A 26838-nucleotide genomic window follows, 5' to 3' on the forward strand; every position below is an offset into this window, starting at 1 on the left:
GCTCATAGAGCAGCGGCCCTTAACTTCAATAATAGACCGGTGGGCATATCTGCATATGCAGATGACATGGTGGTCTATATTCGCGAGCCACACATGTACCTGTCGAGTGTCATTCGGGAGTATATCCGTTTCGGTCTCTTCTCTGGTCTGAACATCAACTGGGAGAAATCTGTTATCATCCCCCTCACGTCGGCGACGGTGGCTCCCACGTTGGAATTTCCCCTGGTGTGGACAACGGACCCAGTGAAGTATCTCGGTGTTTGGATCCATCGGGATCCTGTGATCGTCATTCGCGAAAATTATGGGCGGGCGTACACTGCACTGGTACAGCAGGTCGATTGGTGGAAGGGGCTTCCTCTCTCACTAGCGGACCGCATAGCAGTGATTAAAATGGTGGTGCTCCCCAAATTCTTGTATTTATTCTGTAATATCCCTATCCGTTTGAACAAACACTTCTTTGCGACGGTGCAGACACAACTACTACGTTTGGTGTGGGGTTCGGGACCTCCACTAATTAATTGGACCACGTTGACGTTGCCATTTGATAAGGGGGGCTTCTGTGCTCCGGATTTCCATTTATATTACTTATGTGGGCAGGCTCAGTATGCTTTCTTTTGGTTCCGCCCGCATGGTTACATTCCGCATGTGGCTGTAGAGGAGGGGGATGCGGGTGATACTCCCCTACATGGCATTATCTTCCATAACCGCAGACTTACACCTAGGTCTGAGATAAACATGATCGATGCTACAATCACTGCCTGGCAGGAGATAGGCAAGCGAACAGACAGACTCCCATTGTATGCGCCGAATATGCCTATAGACGGACACAGCACTCTTTCTGTTGCACTTGAACGCCGCCCGATGCGGGCACTCAAAGAAGCTGGCATTTCGGTTCTGGGTGACCTTTACAAGGAAGGGACTTGTATGTCCGGTGAGGACCTGAGTTATATTTCGAACTCCTCCCCACTGTTTACATATACATGCTATAGATTACGCGAGCTATGCGCGATCACTATACCAGTTTCCCACAGGAACCTTCTGTATCTAAGTCACTGCAACTGGTGATCACAGCGGCCACCAAGAAAGATTTACTCACCAGACTGTATAGGATGGTTATGTCCGAATTGATACTCCCTGAAGATCGCAGCATGGGGCGCTGGAGCAGGACATTGGGTACCCCTATTGCAGAAGATATGTGGGAGCAAATATGTTCGGTCACTGGGAAACTATCCGCCAACAGTAACCTGCGCATTATACACCTGAAGTTCATACACCAGACATACCACACCCCCTTAAAACTTCATAGAATAGGCTTCAGGGACAAAGATTGCTGTAGTCTGTGTGGGCAGGAAGGCGCTGACTTTGTGCATCTGGCATGGAACTGCCAGGCTGTATTCTCCTACTGGGTGGAAATCCTACACATGCTCGATGCTATGGCGGGTCACACTCTGGATTGCACGCCATTGGTATGTTTGCTGGGGTACATACCGGAGATTAAAGGGGTACTGGGCCGCTTTCTTAGAGTGGCCCTGTTGCTGGCTAAAGGCAGGGTATTGTTTACATGGGATGGGAAGCGTTACCCTAAGGCTACCAAATGGCTGTCTGATATGGTGTACTGTCAAGAGCAACTGCAACTGTACGCGGAGGTACTCCTGCAGAGTGCCAGACCCAAAGACATTTGGGCCCCGCTGCGAGAATATTTGCTAGCACGTAGTGAACAGGCAGATGCAGATGAGAGTATTCTGTATGACTAACTGTGCCTTTCCTTTTGATGTACTAGCTCCTTTACCACAGAACTTTTGAATATGGTGTGAGCCTCCAGCAGATGTCTGAACGTGGGTTGGTATAGCCGACTAAATTGTTGATGAACTTGTACGCAACTGTCTGCAGAAGGGGGGGAACCAGGGTTGGGGGGGGGGAGGGGTGGTCTGTTTGTTGTTTGCTCATTTTGAAAATGTCACTATACCAGGTGTTGACCTTGTAAGACAGTGTTCAATAAATAAAAAAATAAATAAATAGTATAAAAAAAAACCAAAAAAAGAAAACCCCCCAAAAAAACTCAAGGGTACGTTGCCGACACCCGCCGCTCTAAGGGTGGAAGCAGGCCTATCTAGTGAGAAAGGTACGCAAAGACAAAAACATTCTATTCATTAGCACCGCAAAGCTTAACCTTGGAGAAATCCAAACGGGAGGGAAAGAGAAAAAATGATAACAATACAGCAGCTGCTTTCACTGAGGCAGACAAACGAATTAGACAGCGATTAGTTTCAATCATGGCTCAAAATGGCGGCTCAACTCAAAATGGTGCCGCAAATGCTAACTTTACATAGAGCAATACACTGACAGAGGGAATGCTTAACATTTAAATTTCAACAAACACTCCTTTTAGTATGAGCTAACCATTGAAGGTTGAGAGAATAGACAGTGCAGCATAACATGTATACAACAAATAAACTTCAAAGTTCAAAGCGCTCCATGTATTCAGCATCAAAGGAAGAGTAGTCTTCAAATATACCCTTGTCTACAAATAAACCCTTGTCTATCTGCATAAAGCTATCTACCTTTCTGAGTCATAATCACAGCATTAGTATGATGGATGTGTACCTTCTGCTTTGGGGTAAGGAGTCTGATATAATAAGTGCAATAAGCTGGGAGACATTGTATACAGAGGCAACAGGTGAGGAAAATACCGGTGACTACTGCAAGAAAAGCAAGTATCTTCCAACCCCAGGATGCAAATAAGCCCCTGAACCATCCAGAGTGTGTCCAGGTACCATTCTCTTGGTGTATGTCGGATGAAAGCCTATGCAACTTCTGTATGGCAGCATATACGTTGGGGGAGTGGTCTGGGATGTATACACAACAGCTACTGCTAATGACGCGACCGGCCCCTCCTCGGTCAGCAAGGTTGATGTCTAACACCATCGGATTATGTAAAGCAAAACGCCTTGTTGCCTGGAGCTCAGCTGTGAATTCAACAGAATCGCTGCTGGCGTATTAATGACCCCTTCTACAACTCTGGTGAGTCAATGGGTTTTAAGGCGGTTGGACATGGGGCACCAAAAGGGTACAACACCTTCCATGGTGCCTGTGAACTGTTGCAAAGTGGTATCTTTCCGATCAGTGTCTTCTGTATTAATAACCCTTCTAACTCTGGGCAAGTATGCACCCCTACTCTGCAATCGATGGTCCTTATGGTAATTGGATGGTGCTATAAACACTGGGGGGGGGGGGGAGGGGGAGGAAAAAGAAGAGATTGCATATACCTGACCACCCCATAGGAAGCTAAACATAAGCTTGGTATCCGCAAACAAAATTGACATTATAAGGTGGGAGCAAAGGCGGGCTACTAATCGTGCTCAACGTATATGTTTATAGCAATTACTCTCCCCCACTTTCACCTTTCCATTTCCCCAAACACAAAAACCAGCCGTTGTATTGGCCACTGGCACCACTTTATCCTTTGTATTATTGCGCGTTTTGAAAGATCGGAAATATTCAGTAGCATTGAACCCCTGGATATCTAACATTTCATTTCGAAGCCATTTTTAGTTCTTTACCTGCTCTTATACATTCATGCAAGCCTGGAGACAATGTACCATAGGTCTCTTGTTCTCTAGCCTCGGGGAAATATACCTTTGATGGAAACGAATATATTCTAACACAGTGCGGGAGTCCGCAGATGTCTTATTTATTGCAGAGAAATGAAAATGATAATGCACCATAGTAAACAATGAAAAACCGCCCGCGCGCCTTTCTGGATAGGATAATGGCATTGACAACAAAACATCACTCTTCTGTGTAACTGTGGGGAGCAGTCCACAGATACAGCAATTAGTAGCATTGGAAGGATCATGGACCTGATGCAAAATTTGTAAAAAATGCATTGTCTTCATAAGTTTTCTGATGTTCTCCTTTGTGAGGGGCCAAAGTAACAAACGTGTTCAGGGGGAACGGGTGTTGTCCCAATCAAAGAACGTGCAGGATACTTTTCCTCTAAAAATCAAGTTATCCCCAACACAAATATCAACGCAATTGCAATTATGGATACAAGAACTATTTTACTTTTATTGGACCAACCCCACTCTGGGTGCGGAGGTGCAAATGGCTGTTCTTCCTCAGTAATGGGCTGACCGAATGGATACACAGTGGAACCAGAGAAAAAATAATTTAATAAGACTAATGGCAAAGGTTAAAGTTCCCAGTGTCCGTTATAGCCTCACTGGCATGTCGCTTTCAGAGCAGAACGGCATCACTGTGCAGCCACACTGCACCACCTTCTGATGCACAGAGGTGGTATGAAAATGTTTTAGGATCCAGTCTGATGCCTGGGGAATAATCAAAAGGTGAGGAATCTGTGACTAGATAGAGTCCCTACAAGAAAGAGTATTCCCGAAGGTAAGAAACTTGTTATTTACTTCCCAACAGAAGATCTCTCTACAAAAGATTAATCTGAGCAGTTCTAACCAGGTTTTGCATCATCTTGGCAAAATCAGTTGCTGCAGGGTTAATCACGGAGAGAGAGACAAAAAGTGATGTTTGCTACTCCAAAAAAAAAATTATTGAACTGATGGGATAGGAGTTCACAAAGGGTACGATTTTGGGTTCCTGCACTGTGTTGTCTGTTTAAATAATTGCACTTACTTTTAACTGCTTCGCCTTTCTCACGCTCCCCGTTCCACCCCGAACTTTGCTCGTTTGTGTGGAGGGAGTTTCTTCCCATCTCTTGCCCGGACATTATTCTCACTTCCGGCGGAAGGGGGGAGCGGTCTAGTTTTCATCACGCTCCTTCCCCTTCTTAACGCAGGGCTTCATTCGAGCAGCGGTCCACACGCTAGAGGTACGATCTATGTACGGCGCTGCTACAATTATTGTACTGATGGGATAGGATTTCACAGGGGGTACGATTTTGGGTGCCTGCACTGTGTTGTCTGTTTAAATAATTGCACTTACTTTTAACTGCTTCGCCTTTCTCATGCTACCCGATCACACAAACGAGCAAAGCTCGGGGTGGGAGGGAGTGTCTTCCTATCTCTTGCCCGGACATTATTCTCACTACCGGCGGAAGGGGGGAGCGGTCTAGTTTTCATCACGCTCCTTCCCCTTATTTACCGATGTGTTGGGCGCCGCGGACGCGCCGATGGCGCGCCAAAGGCAAGCCAGTCTGCGCCCGTCATCGCCTGTCCATCGCCTCTCGCCAGTAAATTAAGATATGTGGGGAGCACAACCTGTATGGTTAAGAAACGCATTCAAGAACATTTACGTGTCATCAATAATCATGATCCACATTATCCCATAGCCCGCCACTTCCAAGACAAACATGATTCTGACAACTCCCTACTCAGGTATTTTGCGATTGAGCAGGTACATTGTAGTAAAAGAGGGGGCAACAGGGACCTTACCCTTAGGAAAAGAGAATCGAAGTGGATAATTGAACTCGAGACCATATCACCAGGGGGACACAACCTTGATGAGGAATTACTCATTTATATGAGGATTAAAATATGAGTACGATAGATTTGTAGATAGTGTGTAAAAACATTGCAAATCTAGAATTTCATTGTCTATTGTAGGAGTCTGGTTCTTGTGTAGGGCTATTTTGTGTCCGCATTTCTCCTAGAAATATATACTGCAATCTGTGTACAATAAGTTTAGAAGATATATTTTAACACATGTTTTTATGGATATTGATATTGTTTCCTTGTGGTTTTTTATTTATTTTTCAGGAGGAAAAGAAGGGTCCCCTCACATTCACTTTTGGACACTACACGGGTTACCTACCCTTTTCCTCGCGAGAGCACCTGCACTTCTTTTATAAGATAAGAGACAATTGAGCACTTTTTTGTTTAACGGTGGGCACTGGTATTGATATATCAATTTCTTTTATAAAACTGTAGTAAACTGTATGATGGGGTATTTTTTATAAGCCACTTGGCGAAGGAAGATGAAGCCCAAGTTTTACCTTGTGTTTCAACTCGGGATATTAGTGGCACTAGTCCGATTGCACTCTATCCCAAGATAGGATAGGTATGTCTGAGATTTTCAATACAGTCTGTATTACTGCGGCCACTGGTAAAATTCCCGCTTTGGGTACTCACAAAGCTGAAGTGCTGTGGTCTTTAGGGTCTTACATAAATTTCGAAAAACTTTTTTTCAAACTTTATTTTCAATTGAGATGAAATTGTATGTAAATTATTATGTCCTAGTAAAACTAGCTGACACTGGTAGTTTTTAAGACCACCGTGCTGCAACATGTACAATAACTTTATTGAAACTTTAATTTATCATGGTTTTCATTTGTTCAATGTGAAACGTGATTGTACAAAAATGATTATGACTGAAAATAACTCGGTTTTTTCATGTTAGTTTCAAGACCGCCGTATTGCAATATGTAAAAAATGTAAAGAATGTACATATTTGTGTATCAAGTAGGAAGTAATACAGCTCTCCATACCGTTACAAAATGGCGCCGAGCTAAATAGAAAGCTCTGAGGTTTCTTAAAGTAATGAAGTCCTCTGGCTATGTTTACGTATGGTTTGTAGGAGAGTAGGGTCTGCTATCCTATGGTCACCCCAAATTTTTGCTTTTTGCTTCACTGGTTTATGACTTAATGTGGCTGTGGGCCTGCTAATCAGACCCACAGCCTGCTGTTCTCTCTCTAAATTGTTACCCATGTACTTTAGGTGCATAACGAAATTGGAACTGGTTCACCTTATTGGCCCCTGTAACAGTGTACCCAGGTACCCAGGGCATAGGTGCTTCCAAGGCCTACCAGGGGCTGCAGCATGTATTGTGCCACCCCTGGCCTGGCCTCCATATTTGACACAACTGGCTGATCACTCAGCTGGGGTAAGTCGGTGTAACCACCCCTTACTTGGGTGTAGTATGCCTATACCTAACCTAAAATGGACACATATGTTCCTATTAGTCACTCCTATGGAAGGCCTCATCAATCCTGGAGGCAGAGTGCTTGGAAATATGTGAGATGGTGCTCTGGGATGAGCTGAGCCTGTCTGCAGCTGTCGGAACCATGTCCTTTAGCTGTTTCATGATATTGCCATACCATATACTCTTAAGTGCATTATGAACCTCGCGGTTAAATGCTATCTTGGGTTTGGCTTTATCAAAACATGTCGAGTAAGGTGTCATACGAATTGGAATACTACCCCCTCGCCAGTTCTGGCGACAGGGGTAGCATTCCACCCTTCTAGAGGGACACGACATGTACCTAGCCTGAACCCCGGTTAAAGTTAAACAGAGCCTTAGCATCACAAAATGGATGCTGCCACCACAGACACAAGTCTGACCTCCTGCTGCTGGGAGTCCTTCCAGCGAGGGCAGCTTGGACAAAGGGTTTCCTGCCTGGGGAGGTGGTAGCACCACTCCAGACAGGATTTTGTGTATTGGGTAGGACAGGGCTGAATAGAATCAGACATGCCTGGGGCACACAAGGTGTCCCTGTGCATAGGCCAGTTCAAACCGGTGCTGGGGCTTTCCAGCCCCAGTCCTGGCGCGAAACTGGACAAAGGAAAGGGGGTGTAACCACCCCCCTTCCTGGTTCCACCCAGAGGAGGGACCTAGTAGGTGATCCGGCCCCCCAGATTCGAATAAGAGTGGGAGCTGTGTCCTGAGACTTCAGATCATCCTGAATCAACTTGAAATACAGAAGAAGACTGGACTTCGACATTCTGCTGCACAGAAGACGGAAGAGAATCTCCCTTGTGGCCAAGGAGTGACCACCCTGTGAATACAGGCACCAACCAGCAACTCGACGTCTGCTTTGCCGCCGCCTCCCGCCGGAGCCCGAGCCCAGAGCCTGACAAGACCCAGACTCCCAGACTTCTCACCGCCCGATCCACAGTCCCTGCAAAGAAGGGACCCGTGGAGGCACCGAGAGACGTGGGACCGGACCTCTTGGAAGACCCCCGAAACGCTGACTGCGCAGCATCAGAGGCACCCTCGACGCTGTGCTTTGGGGTTTGAGAAGCCCCAACCTCGAGCAGCCCTTGCACCGAAGATCAGCCCCCCAGCATCTCCACGATCTGCGTGGGGCCCTTTTGCACTGTGCCACTCGACGCGCCATCCCATCCACTTGCCACGTGGCTAGCGGCCATCTTGGCGTCGAAACCTTCAACTTACACTGCGGGTCTGGTTGCTCCAGACTTGCCCACGCTCCTGTAAAAAGGAGCACCTGCTCTGACCTTGCTGGTCCGAGTAACAAGCCTTTTTCGATTCCTGCGTGGCTTGCATTAGCCAAGGCCTGTTTGCTCCAATCAAGTTGCCGACACCGCCAACAGCGAGAAGCCTGCGTGGGACAGCTCGTGACCGACTCCTGGACGTACTCGACCCCTCGTGTCCACGTGGCTGCAGAGAGAAGCTACACGATATCACCTGTTTGCACCCGACATTGCCTGGTTCCAGTCTGGTTCCACGGTAGTCACTGGCTAGTGACTTTGAACATTGTCCCCTCTGCTTTCAGGTCTTCACCTCTTCAGATCCACCCTTGGATCCACCGGAACTCTTCACATCGAGCCGCCTGCAGCACCTTCAGCTCCAAGCACCATCGACCTGCGTGACGAAACCCGACACTACTTCGACCCTGTGCACCCGCTTCCTGTGGGTGAGGTAACTCAGCAACGCCGGTGTTTCCACACTGGTACACACCTCTAGTGTCTGTGTCTAAAGTTTCATCCTTCTAGGTCACTCGGAAGGTTCCTTAATAACTAACTTTGTAACTTTTACGCACCATTGACATTGCATTGGTAAAGCGTGCACTTTCCGCACTGCACCCGAGTCCCGCGGGCCTTTCCCGACTTCTTCACTGCTAGTCCCGAACAGCTCCAGCGATTCCCCAGGCCCTAGGCCTCTTCACTTTCCCCATAGTAGTTCTTATACCACTATTTTAGTATATGGTTTAGGTGGCCCCTAGGGCTCATCCAAAATTGTGCAACTTTTGTGTATTTAAACTGTGTTTTGTTTTAACGCATTTGCTTCTGTGCTCATAAAGAGTATCAGGGATAATTGTAGAAATAAATCTATATATATTTTCAATATATATATGTGTGGTGTACTTTCATTTGGTATTCAAGGGATTGTGTATGGTAAAACAGCTTGCTTCACATGCCTTTACAGAGTTTAGCCTAAGACTGCTTAGTCCATGCTACACCTAGGATAGCTTGTCTATAAGGTTGACTTAACCTGCACCATAAGGGTTGCTTGGCATGGTACAAGGTGATCACTAGAACTAGTGAGCATCATATACCATGCCAACTTCTCACATGGTTTACTCTTGTATTTATGCACGGTTGTTGCTGCAGTCAAATTGCGTGACCAAGACACTTTTCGTGTCGAAACGCGTAGCGGTTTTTGCAGTCAATGAATCTTTGGTGAAGATATTCAGTCTCTGAGAGTGCATCGTTATCGAGAATTGGACGATATATATATATATATATATATATAAATAAATAAATAAAATCACCATAGCTCATGAAGTACTGTTTGAAAAACCTATGCTCTCAATTGTGATCTATCAGTAGTCTCTCCTTGTTAAAGATGCAGAGTGTCAAAAGAACGTTTCAGAAGCATGAGGCCATTTTCAATATAGCTCACACTGCCTATAGACATTAGTTCAATGCATTGCTTAAGGTATGGGCTACGGTACAACACTGGATTATGTTAGGGAGCGCCAACAGCAGGGGTGTGTAATTCGTGTAGCCCGACGCCCAGGACTTATTGTTTGGGGTCAAGGGCAACAAGTTTCATGTGTATTTTTTCCTTGGGACTAGCAGGCCCAACCCTTAGCTACACAAACCCTTTGGCTGCCAGTTTACAGTACCACAATATGGATCAGGGAAGGGCATTGTCTGAAGTCAAGTTAATTTTTTTATTCATACGATAATGCTGTTTGAACTTGTATTTATGGTTCCAGTACGAGGCTATGTATAATGCTCGCAGAATGCTCTCGGATTAGATGCAAATATTTGAAAAAGCTTGTAAGCAAGATGGATGATTCTTTGCTATTAAAGAAATAAAATGTTCACACAAAAATGCAATTAGGAAAAAAATATTTTGCTAAACTACTGTAAAATTGTAGATACTATTTCTTTGCAACATCATTTATAAAAAGTTTTAATGCATGCTAGTATTGCCCCAAAAAAATTCTAATGGAAAACAATTGGTGTAACCAGTTTCAACAAGATTATGGGAAACATAAAAATGAACAAGCACTGGCAAAGTCAGTAGGTCTGAAATTGGTGGTCATCCTTTTGGTTTTGTCAGTGCCTGTCTTGTTTTGGCATGTTATTGTAAAACCTTATTGGTGTGGGAGCTGCCGTGCCCTCCCCTTCATAACAAGCATTGGCAAAAAGCAAAAAAAATGTTGGTCTTAAAAAACACACATTGCCACATTAGTTCCTGGCACTGAACAAAATTACTTTGTGTGCCAATATGCTCCTTGTCAAAGAGTAGAATGCTGTCACTCACAGTGAATCCAGTCAATAGAAAGAGAGAATTTTAATGAACACTAATCCTCTTGGTTAACGCCAGACCTAATTAGAGGCACATGTATTAAAGAAATCTCAATAGTGCACCCTTGGTATATGTCCTTGCATTTGTGCAGATTTACGGCTTTCGTGAATTCACAAACATTTACAGAATTAGGTCAAGAAATCAAAGTTCTAACAAATATTTGTGAACTGCATTTTAAAAAGAGCAAACCCGCATGTGTTGATTTGCTGATGTGAGAATCTGTTGAGCGTCTGAAAGTTCACTTTCCTCCAACCACTTTTTTCCCCAACCCTGGAAGAAGTTTACATCTGCCATTGTCAGGAGTACATGTCCAACCTTTCACAGTATGGGAAAAGATAAGAGAAGAGCTGGTGAAAACCCTTAAAACATGCAAGTTAGAAGGTTTGCACACACTCAAAAGGGCATTCCAATCCTGGAACTATTGCTTACCACTACCTTCAGCCCCAGTATGTAGATCTTCGGAAAGGTGGCAACAAAAGGGGATTGCAAGTATTCAAACACTACTCTACTATGGTATGAGCCCTGGCATAATCAGAGAGGCTATATCAGAGGTCTTATATAATGAGATTGCTGCCATAATTTGTCATCACACCACGTGCCACGAAATCGAAGAGTAGATTTTGCTTCAGGGCCAGTAGATTTATAAAGCAACCTACCCCACAGACAAGAAGATATTTGATTAAATTCCACACTTTTGCAACAGAGTATTAAAACACACATTTTTTAGGACTTACTTTGAGACACTTTTAAGAAAGAAGATTTGCACTTTAACTAAATACCTTTAAAAACAGTAGATCAACTTAGTGGCTGTTTGGGCAACTTAAGAACAAAGATTGCAAGATGAAAATAACTATTCCTAGAGCAGGATAACCTTACCTTGATGTTGCATGCCACTGCCTTCCCATCATCGCCTTTAAACATCAGCTTCATTCCTCGCAGAGCGTTCATGGCTTTTATAAACCCAGCATATTGCTTGTACTGAACATATGCCTCGAAGTTCAAGTGTCCTCCAAAACTAAAGGTGTGGAAATTCCTACCAGTCATTTCTTCCCTGTAAGGATCTAGCATAGGTATATCCACATTACGTATTTCCCCAAAGGTTTGAAATACTTGAATAAGCACTTCTTCGCTTGGCTTTTCAGAAAGTGAATCTTTTGCGGCAAACCATTTACAAGGCAACCCTTCTAAGTGAATAGTGTCTGGCCTCTCTCCTGGAAGATTTTCATTCATGTCCTTTGCATCACGGAAAAAGGAGTCCCAGTCGTGCCGGGTGGGGAAATCAACTTTATATTCAGCAGCACGTACTTTCAAGATATCAGAGAAACCACTGAGTTTTATTGTTTTGCCATCGAGGGCAGTGAGGAAGGCCTTTACTAGGCTCTTCTTTTCAACTTCTCCTTCAAATCGGATGAAGTCCATGGTACTTTTCGAAATCCTCAAGGTGGAAAACTGATGGTTCTGCACCATAGCTTTTAGCCTTTCCATGACTTCCCAGTTTGAGATGGACTTTCCCGGTTGCTTCAGTTGGGGAAGCGAGACACTGATTGTCATTTTTGTGATGGGTTTTAGATGTAATCCCATTGCAGGACAGAGATCAACTGCTTCGGATGTATCGTGCACTATAGTTGCAGCTGCCATTGCAAATTCAACCTACAAGACAAAGAGCAGACTATAGTTTTAAGTTGAGCTGCATACAACAGGAATGCTCAAAATACCAACTTGGATTCAAATAATTGGAAGGAGCACAACCTACCAGTCATCTCTTTACAAGGCAAGCCCTATAATCTCCGTATCAGCATCAGATCAGGGCTAACCAGTTCGATTGAGTACTGCACTAAACTGGTGTCAGCCACAACAAAGAGGCAAGTGAGACAGTTGTGGGATGCATCCAACTTGGTATAAAAGCCAGAAGCTTTGTCAAAGGTAGGGATTATTACTGCACCGACCTAGAGATTCCTGTCACCACCACTCTCCTGATACTCACCAAGTTGCTGTACATGGACTGGGTCACCTTTTGCCCATAGACCCTCATCTACTCACATTAATGCTTCACTAATATTGCTTCTCCCCACCACCTGTCCTCTATTCACACTACATAGTCTGTGGAGTTCAGTTTCCTCTTCTTACTGCTCCTATTATCTCCTCTCTCACCTCACATAGGCAAAGGTGGGGAACTCCTCTGCAATTAGTGGAACATGCTATTGTTTTTCTAATACTGTCCAGAGACGCTGGAGCATTCTCATTTTGCGTGCCATAAGCAAAACAAATATATAGCAAAACATGTGTACTGTTTTGTTTAATCCGGTGCTAAATTGATTGATTTACAAAGCAAACCACATGTGGAGTGAATTTCTACAGACATAAATGTGCTCTGGCAACAATTTATTGAAAATCATCATCACTAGGGAGGGAGCTTGAGACCTGTGATTCTTTAAGTTTCTGATAAATCGTTTACTTTTAACTTTTCCAGAACTGATAGAGGACTGCCTGCTATCAGGTATGTGCTTTGCAAATTAAATGCCTATTGTATAGTAAATCTTTTTTTGCTACTCGCGACCGCCCTGACACCTTTACTACTCCCCCCTCAAATATTGCTCTCAGAGGTATCAAATTACCAGTTAATTATAATACTTTATTGCAGTTTTTGGTGCAGGCCTTATAAACTCTTTGGTTGACGGATTAAACAGATTATACTCCTCAGTGAAAGACTAATTCAACAATGTTTGGTCTTTAATTGACAATGGAATATATAGATCGTTAAAGCAATAATCAATCCATTTCACTCGGAACAATACTCCCAAAAGCTTTCTTATGGCTTAAACATGGAAGTCTCAACTGTAACAAGACATATAGAATGCTCACCTAAATCAATGTCCCATTTGCTGAGCTAAATTCAGGCATGATAATTTTACATTTCACAGTTCAAATGTAACTTCAAGACGTTCACATGGTCATACCAGCTGGGTGATAAAGGTGAAAGCGATCACCAGCCCCAGGAAATAGAGCTCAGGACGACTGTGCCTACATTTGAACGCTGCCGGGCACTTCAAGGATCAGAACTCGCCATCAATCTCAAAAGAATCAAGTTCAAGGCAGCTGCAGAAAGCAACATGCTGAAAATTACAAAACACTTTAACTTAAGGGGTGGACAAGGAGAAGTCAAGAAATGGGAATGCTTCACCACGAACATGGAAGCATATGCAACCAAGATTAAACCACGGACCCAGCAGAGATTCAGCGTCACGAAGCCCATATCACAAACTGCAAAACAAGAAATCAGGATCATTAAAAAATTCCATTTATCGTCTATTGAGACTACTCCGCCACCAGCCAAATGACAAAACAAAATTTTAATCACTAAAGAGGCAAAAAATGCAACAAAAAAAACTGAAAAGGAACGCAATTAGAGACACGGAGAATGACCTTTGGGTAAAATTGCAGGACGACACCAAGCACAACAATAGTGCTAGATTTTGGAGCACCATAAATAAACGTATCCACCCCAATTACGACGGAACCTCTTCAAATATCTCAGAGGATGTTTGAGCAAGTTATCGGAGGTCTCACTTCCATTAAGCCACGGAACATAGCGCTAACGTCCTTGAACAACAAAAAACGTCGGAATCCAAAACCACCACTACGGCCTGGGCTGTAAACAACCTTATGGCACCTTGGAAATCAAGAAGAGATAAACTCAAAGAGGATCCGTACGTAAACCATACTAATTCCATCAAACGGCAAATAGGAAAGGGACGGAGAGAAAGTGCTCCCTGCCCAAATGGCATCCCTCCAGTTCTCTACAAACAAGAGCCAAAGCTTTGGGCAGAAGCGCTGGAACCCCTATTTGGAGAAATAAGGGAGCTGAACATCTTGCCATCCTCTTGGAGGGGTTCAATCATCTCACCAATACACAAAACCACAAAATTACTGTCTAGTGGCCCTAATAGATAAAGAGGCTAAATTCTTTGCTGGTACACTACTAGAGGAGCTCCAGTCATGGGTCAAAGAAAAATCTGCAATACCATTACATCAGACAGGTTTCGCTAAATCAGCTGGGACAACTACAAACATTCTCAGCATGGCAATGCTTATGGATAAGGCAGAATCTGCAAGAAGGCCACTCTACCTATGCTTCATCGATTATAAGGCTGCCTTTGACCACGTCAACCGGAATAGACTGGCTTAAACTGCAAAGCTGAGGGCTGCCACAGTCCCTACTAAATCTTCTGATAAACCTGCATACTGACATGGGTACAGATAAAGCTAGGCAACGGGTCCTTCCTGTCAAGGCGGATTCCAACGGAGAAGGGGCTGAAACAAGGATGCATTCTGGCTCCCACACTTTTTGATCGGTTTATAGCAGATCTGGTCCCAAAATTAACCAGGTGTAACTCACACGCCCCAAAAATAGGGGACATATTGCTACCCTGTCTACTATACGCGGACGACATAGTCCTGATCAGTCAAACAAAAGTAGGGCTTCAACACCTTTTAAATGCTACACACGATTTCTCCAAGGCAAACGACTTACTGATAAATCTGGACAAAACCAGAACCCTGATGGTTGGGGGGGGAAAAAAAGGAGACAGCCACCTGTTTGGTTCTGGGGAAGAGACCAGAATCGAGGACACAACAGAATATAAATACCTGGGAGTAAAGCTAGATAAAGGTGGCCGATTTGTGGCTCAGAAACATAGCATTAGGCATGAAGGCCTAGCGCCAGTCATCTCCTTAAAAACGTTAAACCCAAAACTAAAAAGCCCTTCGATCCTGCCTTTGGCACAAGTGGTCCGCACAAAGCTGCTACCAACAATCACCTATGGCAGCAATGCACAGAAAGGAAGAGATGCCAAAACACTTGATGCCACAGTAACAACTGCATACAGGATCATCTTAGGGCTACCTAAATATACTTCGCCTGCACAAATTAGACTCAAGTTTGGCCTGCAGAAACAATAAATTGCAAGGCAAGGGGCTTACATCATCAACTGGGATAAAGTGCGGAAAGCCGAACAGGGAACTCTTAATGAACAGTTATGGAAGGAGATTCAATTATACACAGCAACCCCTGCTGCGGAGTATCTCAACAGCAGTTTACAGAACATGGGGCTAAATCAGCTTTGGGAAACACCCACAACAGCCACCACCTTTAAAAAACTGATATGGAAGACAGTGAAACATCTTTCATGGCTGGAGGACAAGGCTGCCTTATCAAAAAGGTCCCATGGATGGATGACTCTAAACTCCTATGTGAAGCCTACATCACAAAATTATTTTAACCTGGGGTACGCAAAAAACAAAGATCAGCTGCATGAAATATAGGCTTGGCTTGCTACCATGTATACAGCACTTACCACCTTGGCTAAGGGAGAAAGAAGGTTCCACATGCCGCTTATGTGGATCAGTGACAGAAGACCTGCTGCATATTCTATGCTCCTGCAAAGAACTTTTAAAGGAACGGAAACAACTGTTAAAACAACAATTTAACATACGAGGGGTACGCACAAGGAGGCAAGCAGTACTGGCATGCTTCGCATCCACCGATCCACAACTGAACTGTCGCCTAGGTGAGGTTACGCAAGCAGAAAATGCCAGAATTGCAGCTATAAAAAGAGACTACATACCCTATAGCTTCACCCGCCGGTGTAGAGCAACACTGTTAGCAATAATTTATAAATACTAGAAATTTGACAGTAGTTTTATGCATGTACTCTTTTGTTTTTAAATTGAAATTCTTCTGTGCTGCAATGGTTTTAATTGACTATGCAAATAAAATATATCCATCTATATCACATTGTCATACCAGTGACAGGAGTAGTAATTTGTTCATCAATCATTATCCATTTATAGTGTTCAATCGCCACATCCAAACGCAAAGCCTGGCCACAATTATACAACAATATTATATGCCAACGTGTAGACTTCTTCTCCATGTGTCAACCGACCTTTACAAATTACTACGTACTTTTCATGGTTTTATTTTTTTGTAACAAGTTATATGCAGCTCTTTTTAGGCCTTGCCTACTACACAGCACATGTGCTTTCTGTTGCAAGAAATATTACTAGCTTAAATTGGGCTTAAAGCCCACAGATTGCTTACTAATGGGTAGCTTCATTGCAAAGGATTTGCTTGCTTCTTATTCATTAGCTTATGTGGGCCTGCCTTAATTTTCCTGTGTTTGTCCCCCCAGAGTGCTAACGTATTACTGTGTCCTTACAGTGCTTGGTTTTTCAGTTACTACTTTTTAGGTCTCGCGACCTGCGTGTGCTCGCGAGACCTTTGGTGAGTGAAAAACGGGGAAACCAAGCGGATCTAGGACTCGCACACGCTCGTGCGTTCCCTTTTCAGCTCCCCCATTGGCCTTTGCGTGCGTCTTAATCTAAAAGACTGCACGCAATTGGCCAGAGGCGCGGGCATAGCTCCTCCCATGGCCTATTTGTGTCTATTACGCGCACCAAGCGCGTAATAGACACCAAAAGACCGTAGGAGGAGCTAGGATTGTGCCCAGTGACACGCACGCCACTTGTTTCAATTTTGGTTTATTTATTTAGGTAATTTGTAGAGCGCCTGAATCACCCCACATGGGGTATCTCCGCGCTGTAGACGCAGCAGGTATAGCAGTGAGGAATTTTTAGCTGAAGAGTGAGGTTTTCAGTTTTTTTCTGAAGCTAAGGTAGTTGGTACAGAGGCGAATGTCCAAAGGGAGCTGATTCCAGTATTGGGGCGCCAGATGGGAGAATGATTTGCCTCCCAATCTGGTTTGTTTGATTCGCGGGATGGTGAGAAGGCCTTTCCCGTGCGAGCAGAGAGTGCGCGAGGGTGAGTGTCTGGTCAGTTTGTTGGTCAGGTACAGGGGACCGAGCTGGTTAAGGCCCTTAAACACAAGGCAACAGATTTTTAATGTAATGCTCATGCGAATGGGTAGCCAGTGGAGTTTACGGAGCAGGGGCAGTGAGGGGGTGCGGTAAGGTGAGTTGGTTACTAGGCGGGCAGCAGTGTTCTGCACCACCTGAAGGCCGTCCAGGGCAGATTCCCTTGCAGCGATCAGCAGGGCGTTACTGAAATCTAGGACCAGGGCATGAACCAGAGTTTTACGGGTGGACGTGGGGAGAAAGTGAAAGACTTTGCGGAGAAGGCTGAGTGCGTGAAAGCAGGCTCGTTTAGTGGCAGCTATATGTTCGTCGAGGTTGAGTTTGCTGTCGATTAGGACTCCAAGGTTTTTAACAACTGGCTTGGGTGATGGTGCTTGGACCATTTCTTCCGGCCATCAGCTGGGGGACCTGGTAGAGAGTGCTTCTCTGAACAGCATTATTTCGGTTTTGCCCGCGTTTAACTGCAGGAAGTTTCTGCTCATCCTTGTTGTTATTGTCCTCATTCCTTCGAGGAAAGTGTTTTTAATATCCGGGGTGTCTTTGTCAAAGGTGAGGAGGAGCTGCGTGTCATCTGCGTACGTGATTGGGATGAACCCGCTTTTCCTGAGGAGTGCGGCGAGAGGGGCTACATAAATATTAAATAGTGAGGGGCTGAGGCAGGAGCCCTGCGGTACTCCTTTGGTCACTGGGGTGGTTTCTGAGCTGAAAGGTCTGAGATGGACAGTTTGTGTTCTGCCACTGAGAAAGTCCCTTCTCCAGTCTAGTGCAGTGACCTGGATCCCAACTGATTCTACTCTTTCTAGCAGGATCTGATGTGAGACGGTATCGAATGCGGCGGAGAGGTCGAGGAGTATGAGAATTACTGCTCGACCAGCATCCGCCTGCATACGTATGTCATCGATCACATTGACCAGGGCAAACTCGGTGCTATATTTAGGACGGAATCCCGATTGTGTGGGGTCTAGACAGTTGGAGGATTCAAAAAAGTTGGAGAGGTGGGTGTTGATGTTTTTCTAATAGTTTACTGTAAAGGGGAGAAGGGAGATTGGCCGGTAGTTAGTAATAATTTCAGGAGAGAGTTTGCTGTTTTTCCTAATGGGCATAATCTGGGCCGCTTGCTAATCATCCGGCAGCTTGCCTTCTTTGATGGAACTATTCAGGACTGCACACAATGGTGCTGCCAATTCAGCTGCAAGTTTTTTGGCCATATTGGCTGGGAGAAGGTCTTTGGGAGAGCCTGATTTGGCTGAAGTAATAAGGGATTCGGTTTCGGGAATGGTCAGCGGGGGGAATTTGTCCCGGGTGATGAGACTAAGTGGTCTGTGGGCTGGATCAATGGATATATTGCGGCCGAGATTGGCATTTGTAGCAGAAATTGTATTATAGATGTCATCGATTTTTTGGGAAAAGTGACTGGCTATTTCATCACACAGAGATTGAGTGGGTTCTTCAGCTGGACTGCAGGCAGTGGGATTAAAGAGGCTGTTAAGGACCTGGAAGAGGGTTTTAGGTCCGTTATCGGCTTGCTCTAGTTGTGTGGATATGTACTTTTTCCGGGCCGCCTTTAGGTTCTTATGGTAGGTAACGAGGGCTAACATGAATTGCTCCTTGTCAGATGCGTCCTTAGTGCGGCGCCAGAGGCGCTCAAGCTTTTTACATATGCTTTTTTCTTCTCTAAGCGCGGACGAGTACTAAGGGGTCCGAGTGCGTTTTGGGGCACGAGAGGTTTGCTTAAGGGGAATGAGGGTGTCAATGGTAGATTTAACTGTGTCCTGAAGGGCCTTAAGACGTTTGTCCACGGTGTCTAGGGTTGGCTCATCAGGAGGAATAAATTGTTCTTAAAAGAGGGCAGGTGATAGTTTGTGCCATTGTCTGTGGGCCTGTCTGGCAGGGTTTTTCTTGGCTGCGCGTTCATAGGGGCCTTTAAGATTAAAATCGATTATTGAGTGGTCTGACCATAGAAGGGGTCTGGTGGTGTTATAAGTTGTCTCTGGGGAGTTAGAGAAGATCAGATCTAGCGTGTGACCTGCAGTGTGTGTGGGCGCATCGTTAATTTTGGTCAGCCCTAAGGCAATCATTTCTGACAGGAGGGAAGCTGCTTCTGGATCTGAAGGGATCTCGCTATGGACATTAAAGTCCCCGAGTAGGAGGAATTTGTTGGAGGATATCACGTGAGGAGCGATCATATTTACTAGATGAGGCAGAGAAGGAGGGAGCGGACCAGGCGGGCGATAGACCAAAGCTCCTTTCCAGCTCAACTGAGAATGGATGTCTATTCAGAATATAAGGATTTCTATGGTGTCGTTGCAGAGTTGGTCTAGCAAAAGGTCTTCATAGGATCCTTATTTATGATTACAATGCCTCTGCCTTTTTTTCGTGGCCTGTCTGCTTTTAAAATGCGATAACCATCAGGAAGTGCAACGGCCGGTTTGATCCATGTTTCAGTAAGAAAGCCGATGTCTGGGCCGGAGGAGGATAGAGGTCCCAGATATTGATAGCATGCTTGGGGAGGGACCGTACATTGGCTAGAAAGCAGTTCCAGCTTGCTTTGTTAAAGATTTACCCCAGCGTTAAAACACCAGCGCCTTTCCCAGCATGCGTCTGCTGCGCGTGGCTGCCAGGCTGTGTTTTAGTCTGCCTCCTCCAACCTCTAGCCCGGAAGTGCTGCCTGCCGTGCGCTCCCTCCACAACAACAATCATAGTGGTTAGGTGTTATTCATTAAATGCAACTTTTCCTGTGCGGATCTGTCTATGTTGTCGGAGTAATGTGCAAGCACGGAGGCTCCGGCATAAACTGGTTTAGACAATAAAAGAACAGAGATTGGTGCTCGCATCAGTGAAGCCCGAATTCTTGGTACGAGCATCTCTGTGGTGCCTGCAGAGAGGACCGGCCTGCGCCCCCTGCCTGTGCCAGCCATGCAGCGACCACTGAGCCTCGCGGCTTGGGTGAAGCCTGCCCCCCTGCTGCTGGGGCTGCTGCTCTGCGCCACCGCCGAGGAGTACGACTACTACAGCAAGCAGAGCTAGTGCGTGGACATCCCCAGCGACCTGCAGCTCTGCCACAACGTGGGCTATAAGAAGATGCGCCTGCCCAACCTGCTGGAGCACGAGAGCATGCCCGAGGTGAAGCAGCAGGCGGGCAGCTGGGTGCCCCTGTTGGCTAAGCGCTGCCACACGGAAACGCAGGTCTTCCTGTGCTCGCTCTTCGTGCCCGTCTGTCTGGGGCGGCCCATCTACCCCTGCCGCCCCCTTTGCGAGGTGGTGCGGGACAGCTGCACGCCCGTCATGGAGTCCTACAGCTTCCCCTGGCTGGAAATGCTCAGCTGCAGCAAGTTACCCCTGGACAACGACCTCTGCATCACAGTGCAGTTCGGTAACAAGCAGGTCACCCCGCCGCCAGTTAGGCACTCTCTCTGAAGTTCTTCCCCAAATCCAGTTAGACACTCTCTCTGAAGTTCTTCCCCAAATCAAGGGAGCAATCATAGTTAAATTCCGAGTAATATTCATTATATTTCATATGATGTATTTTGATTCATTGAAAAGCAGAGAGCAATTCCTTTGGTATTACACAAAATAATGGCATCACACATGACATAAATGCAGCAGTAGGGAAGTTTAAGGTTTTAACTTCAATCATGCTTATGACATCACAAGTGACATCACCACCTGTCGTCACGAGCAGTCTGAAAGGAGACAGCAGAGGCGGCAGCTCATATGGCAATAGAATCGGCCTGGACAGGAGCGGGAAACTTGGAGACATTCGGCTTATTCACACTGTTGATGCCACAGATGACACAGTCACATGACGTCACACGCACACTCCACTTTCGTGCCTGCTGATAGCATCACAACTGACACCACGCACGAGGTTAGTCACGAACCATAACCGAGGGCATGACGCAGTGGGCAGCAAGGAGTGATATCACACATGGCAATGGTTGTATTCCTTACTTTATTAGAATTTTTATCACCTACATGTTGGACACTACCACTACACTGCTATTCGTCCCTGCCCAGTGGAGCAATGCGGATAGCACATAATTGGGCACCAGGCTCCTTACAAAAGTCTCCTTTGTCACTACGGATACCAGAGAGTAGGCAGTGCAATGCAACGGGTGGGCATAGTTACTTCATAATAGAGAATCTTTTCTACATACCAGCATCTCTCCTCACAGAGGTGTGCTGCTAACATCCACAGCTGTGCACCCTCCTAACCACCCTTCTGTCGCCCCAACCGCACTGAGAAAATGTAACCTAAACAACGACAAAAGTCACACAAAAAAATGATATTCGTTCAACTCGAATATTTTTACTGATGACATCCTTCATGACGTCACGCACGGTCCTACGCATCTTTCTGTTGCAATAAGTGGTTGATCCCCAGCGCTGGAAATAAACACATCGTGGGTCCTCCAGGGGTTTGAACCCGTGACCCTACAGACTGGAGAGCTTTCTTCTGATTTTTTTCTTTCATTTAAGTATGTGACAGCTGGTGCCCTACCACCATGTGTTGTCAAGAAGATTATCATTCCGTGACTCATAAATTGCATGACGTGTTGGTGGTGGCGAGGCAGCTTTCTGGTGTCAAACATTCCATTTGGGTGAAACACCTGCACGCTGAGGGAGGTATCGACTTTGTCAAGATCACACTAATTGTCAGTGTGACAATCGGAGGCGCCATCACGCAACCGTTGCCTGCCACCCAAGTTATGAGATTTCCACGTATGCATCGTTTCTGTCTGGCGGTTCTAGTAATGACTTTGCACCTGAGTGATCGGCACAGGGGCCTGGAGGGCGGCGGCGCTGCCTGCTTCTCTTAGTTTTTTTTGGGATCCATTTCAAGGCGAAGCAACTAAAGAAAACAACCACTGACGTATTTTAAATGGTGTGCGCTGAGCCGCGATCTCATAACCTCAGCTCAGCTCGTTTTTTAACGTTGCAAACTTTTCAAAGTTTGTGAAGCCTGGTTTTTAGGTCGAGCAGACGTACTATCAATCCGTGAGCATTGAGAGAGTCTGCTTCAGACCTAATGTTGCCCGTTATTGGGAGAGTGGACACCAATCTGACACGAGCGTTTCCTTCGCGGATTTCACCGCGGGAGCGCGCGTCTCACCCGCGCATGCGCAGAGTAACAGCATTTTTTTTTTTTTTTTTTTTTTTTTATTTCCCAGCCCCGAACCGAATCAGGTATCAGAGCGCTTCACATATAGGCAGCCCCCACCCCCCACCCCCCACCCCTCTGCATGCGCACACACAGGCGAGCGCATTTACACGCAGGCACACGGCAGACACTCGCTCACACACACCCCCCTCTCCCACAGTCACACACACGCACTCCAGACACATACACACGCGCGTGACCCCCATCCCCACCACTTACCGGGCTCTTTCGGCGTGTTCAGTGTCTCATCGCTCCACTTCTTCCTCGGCGGCGGCTGTGGCGGCGGGCGGGACTTCCTGCTGGATTGCAGGCCCCGCCCCGTCTCAGGCAAAAGTGCCTGACTTCCGTTTTTGTTATTGCTGTTGGGGGACACGGTAACCCGGGACCGGACCCGACCGCACCGGCCGAGGCTGATCTTTTTTATTTTTTTGGTGTTAGATATCACCTAGACCAATACAGTACTGGCCTCTCTGCTGAGACTGCTAACACACCTTCCTAAGACAGCCCATCACCCCGAGCCCAGCCCTGTGTGTGGCGCTCACCAGTGCTTGTATCGTAACTTTTGCGATTCGCTCGCTTGTAATGTTCTCTAGGGGTCAGGATGCGGTTGGGAGCCGTCAGCCGAGAGGAGGGGGGTACGGCTCGCTCGGCGGAGTGGTCCCCGTGAGTCACAGCTTTACCGGGAAATGTGGTAACCATGGCAATGGCAGTGGACAGGCTGGAGCCGAGACGGCAGCGCCAGCGGCGGATCCAGCGAGGCGACGAGGCGCTGCATCGGCAGACAGGTGAGGCGCTGTGCCCCCCGGGGCTCGGGCACCCTCCCCGGCTCGGGCCGAGTGCTCCGGGCATCCCTCGAGTCCTGGGGGCACGGGTCCCCGCCCTCCACGTGCACACGTGCCCAGGGAGTGCAGGCACAACTTTCAGCACCTCCTTGAACCCAGAAATGGATCTTTATGCATCCCTCCAATCCTGGCTGCACGCGTCCCCGTGCAGCGCCTGCCGCCTGTACCCAGCCCTCCCCGTGCACCCCACCTCCACCGTGCACTTACCTCCGCCCCGTGCACCCCACCTTCGCCCCGTGCACCCCACCTTCGCCCCGTGCACCCCACCTCGCCCCGTGCACTCAGGCACAACTTTCAGCACCTCATTTAGCCCAGAAATGGATCTTTATGCATCCCTCCAATCCTGGCTGCACGCGTCCCCGTGCAGCGCCTGTACCCTGCCTCCCCGTGCACCCACCGCCGCCCCGTGCACTCCGGTACAACTTTCAGCACCTCTTTGAGCCCAGAAATGGATCTTTCTTCTTCCCGCCTCGAATACTGGCTGCACGCGTCCCAGTACAGCGCCCGTACCCTGCCCTCCCCGTGCATTCACCTCCGCCCCCTGCACCCAGCACAATTTTCAGCATTCCCTTGAACCCAGAAATGGATATTTCTTCATCCCGCTCCCATCCTGGCTGCACGTGCCCTGCTCCTCCCGTGTTCCCCATCTGCCTCCCCCCTTCCACTCAAGCAGAACTTTCAGCACCTCCTTGAACCCAGAAATTGATTTTTTGCATCCCTCGAACCCTGGCTGCACGCGTCCCCGCACAGCGCACTTGCCCTGACCCCCCCCACTCCCATGCACCCACCCCTAATGCACCCGTGCGCACAGGCACAACGTTCGGCACCTCATGGAATCAAGAGGAAATATGCGGCAGGATAACCCGCAGAGCAATGCTCACTGATCCTCCGAAGTAGAATTGCCCCTCAGCACATATTGTCTGCATTGTTTGTGACCCCGTAATGTCAGTACTACCCTGCCAGCAATAACTCCTTCATAGCTGCCAATATTTCAGATTGCTGTATGTGACACTTTCATAATTGCAGTGTAATTATGAAGTGACATTTCAACGTCTATGAGTGACACCGAAGTGGGACAAAAAAGACAGTGGCTGCTACCTGCCCAACCACAGCGGCACCAGTGATCACACCAGCTAACTTTGGGATTATTAACAAGGACCCAGGGGACAAGCACGTTTATGTTGTCTCATTTAATAACAATAAAAACAAAACTGTTTCAGACCGCAAGGCTGGAGTGCGAACCCTGTTACTAACAAGGAAAATATGTCTAATAATTTAGTCCAAATGCAGTGCCACCTGGATCAACTTTCAGTTTCAACATTGGCACCCCCACTTGAAGCATGGGAAAGTCAAATGCATAATAAGAAGTGTTTCCTTAGTAACAGAGAAGAGCCGTCTTCGACAAGCAAACTAACAAGACTTTTTTTCTAAGAAAATATAATTCATATTTGATTTTGCTTCTGAAAATCTGGGCTCAGAAAAGGCCTGGATGATTCAGGCCTCTATCGCTTAAATACAACACATATTGCATTACAAATGCTATAGGTGTCACATTTGCAAAAGTTAAAACTATTGGCATTGTAAATGAAAAAGCTATTCATTTCGCTATTTTCAAAACCAACACATAAATAAAACAATAGTCATTTACAATACCAATAGCTCAAACTTTCCTAATGCGAGACCTATTGCATTGCAAATGCTTGTTAGATGTGCTACTGTTATGACTTAATCACTCAAGAATGTCATCGTATGGTGGTCGAAAAGGGGTATTCACGAGAGGTCATGAACCTTGGCCGCCATGGCTGATCATTGCCCGCAGTCAGGCCTCCTCTGTTCTCTCCATCCAGCAGTCTGACTCCGTCAGTGCAGCCTGCTCTTGTCAGTGTTGTCTGCTCTCCCTGCTCAAACCTCCACCAGAGCCACTTCTGTTTCTTGCATGCAGAGTGTCATTTCTGTGGACTGTCGCAGCAGAGCATCCTTGAGCAGACCCTTAGGACTGCACATGTCTCAGGCTAATGAAAAGCTACAAGAACCCCCTTAATCACCAGCGAGTGCACTATGAGCAGTGTGATCCTGGTGCATCACTAGTGAGCGCGGCGCCACCAGTGCTTCACGCTTGCTCTTTCATTTACTGTGAGCCGAAGCACTTATGCGGATACCTTCTCTCTCTCTCCCCCTCCCCCCACCCCCTGCAGCCGCAGTTACGTGTTCTCTTCCCTCGCCACGTCGACGGTCTCCTTCGTCACCGGAGCCCTGGGCATGTGGATGCCACTTTCCCTGTACCGGGCACAGGTCGTGCAGAAGACCATTGAACAGTGAAACCATGGGCCCTGCAGAACCAAGGACAGGTGAAGAGCTATCGAGTGCATTCATTCCAGGCCACAGAGCCAGGGTTGTACCACAATCTCAGGGTGGGGGGGTCTAGCCTCGACGGGGCCAACGCGGCATTCATCCTTGGGCGGTTGGTGACATGAGGGCCCAAGGTAAAAGCTCTAACCTTGAACAGGGTAAGAGCTTCCAGCCTCAACTGGACAGACGTGGCCTTTCATTTTTTGGTGGCTGGTGATTCAAGTCTTGACCAGGTTGACACAGATTTTCATCCTTTTTAGGTTGGTGACTCTAGGGCCTTCTGGTAATATATAACTTTACAAAAAGTATTAATAAAGGACATGTTTAGTCTGTTCACTACCGTGCAAGTGGCCACCGTCTTTCTTCACAATATGCCCAATTCTGGGACCAGAGAGTTTTCATATTCAATATGGTTTTACTTGTTCTTGTGAGAGATTTTGCAGTCAAAATTAACAATCTGCACAAAACCGTCTTTCATGTGAATTCCAGAGAATCATATACTGATTTGCATTTTAAAAAGCAGTTAAATAAATAAATAAAAACGTAAGTAAATATGTATTGAACTGAGTGCATCAAAACATTGAGCATTTGTATAAACCTGCTACGACCTGCCAGTGTCTGCAGCGCAGACTACAGGATAAACAGTGTGGTATGAAAGTATGGTGCAAACGTGTCGATAGATTAATTAAACTGGACCACCAAAAAGACCCAAGATCCGGTCTGATTATTAATTTGCATTTGAAAGCACCGATAGACCATACATAGGAGGCTATTTATAGTTTAATGAGTGACTGTGATGGTGACCCACCATTATATTGAGTTTTAAATATTACCACAGAGAAATATTGTGACAAGAATATGGACTAACAGAATATTGTGAAGTTACGTGAGTATAGGTTTACAGTACTAAGCTTAAATTCTAGCTATCATTGTTTATCAGTATATGCTTCCTTCACGATAATCGGATAGTACTTCGATTCACGATCTTTTGGCCAAAATATTGCATGCCAGTCTTTTTGTCATACACGACTGGCTGCTTAACCAGATTAGGGGGATTAGGATATGCGACAGGCACACATGCTCCG

At 46.3% G+C, this 26838-nt stretch overlaps 1 protein-coding gene and 1 pseudogene across 1 annotated transcript in view; one reads left to right on the top strand and one right to left on the bottom strand.

The window, feature by feature from the left end:
* The window catches only part of AKAP17A (A-kinase anchoring protein 17A), a 79622-nt gene that overhangs the window by 50841 nt on the left and 1943 nt on the right, over positions 1-26838 (bottom strand). The window contains exon 2 of the mRNA XM_078657567.1: positions 11405-12178. Within this exon, the coding sequence (XP_078513693.1) occupies positions 11405-12166 (762 nt within the window). The 5' untranslated portion in view covers positions 12167-12178. The remainder of the gene's footprint in view (positions 1-11404; positions 12179-26838) is intronic.
* LOC144773798 (secreted frizzled-related protein 5 pseudogene) lies at positions 20318-20818 on the top strand (annotated as a pseudogene).

Source organism: Lissotriton helveticus, chromosome 8, assembly GCF_964261635.1.
Source record: "Lissotriton helveticus chromosome 8, aLisHel1.1, whole genome shotgun sequence".
Lineage (NCBI taxonomy): Eukaryota > Metazoa > Chordata > Amphibia > Caudata > Salamandridae > Lissotriton > Lissotriton helveticus.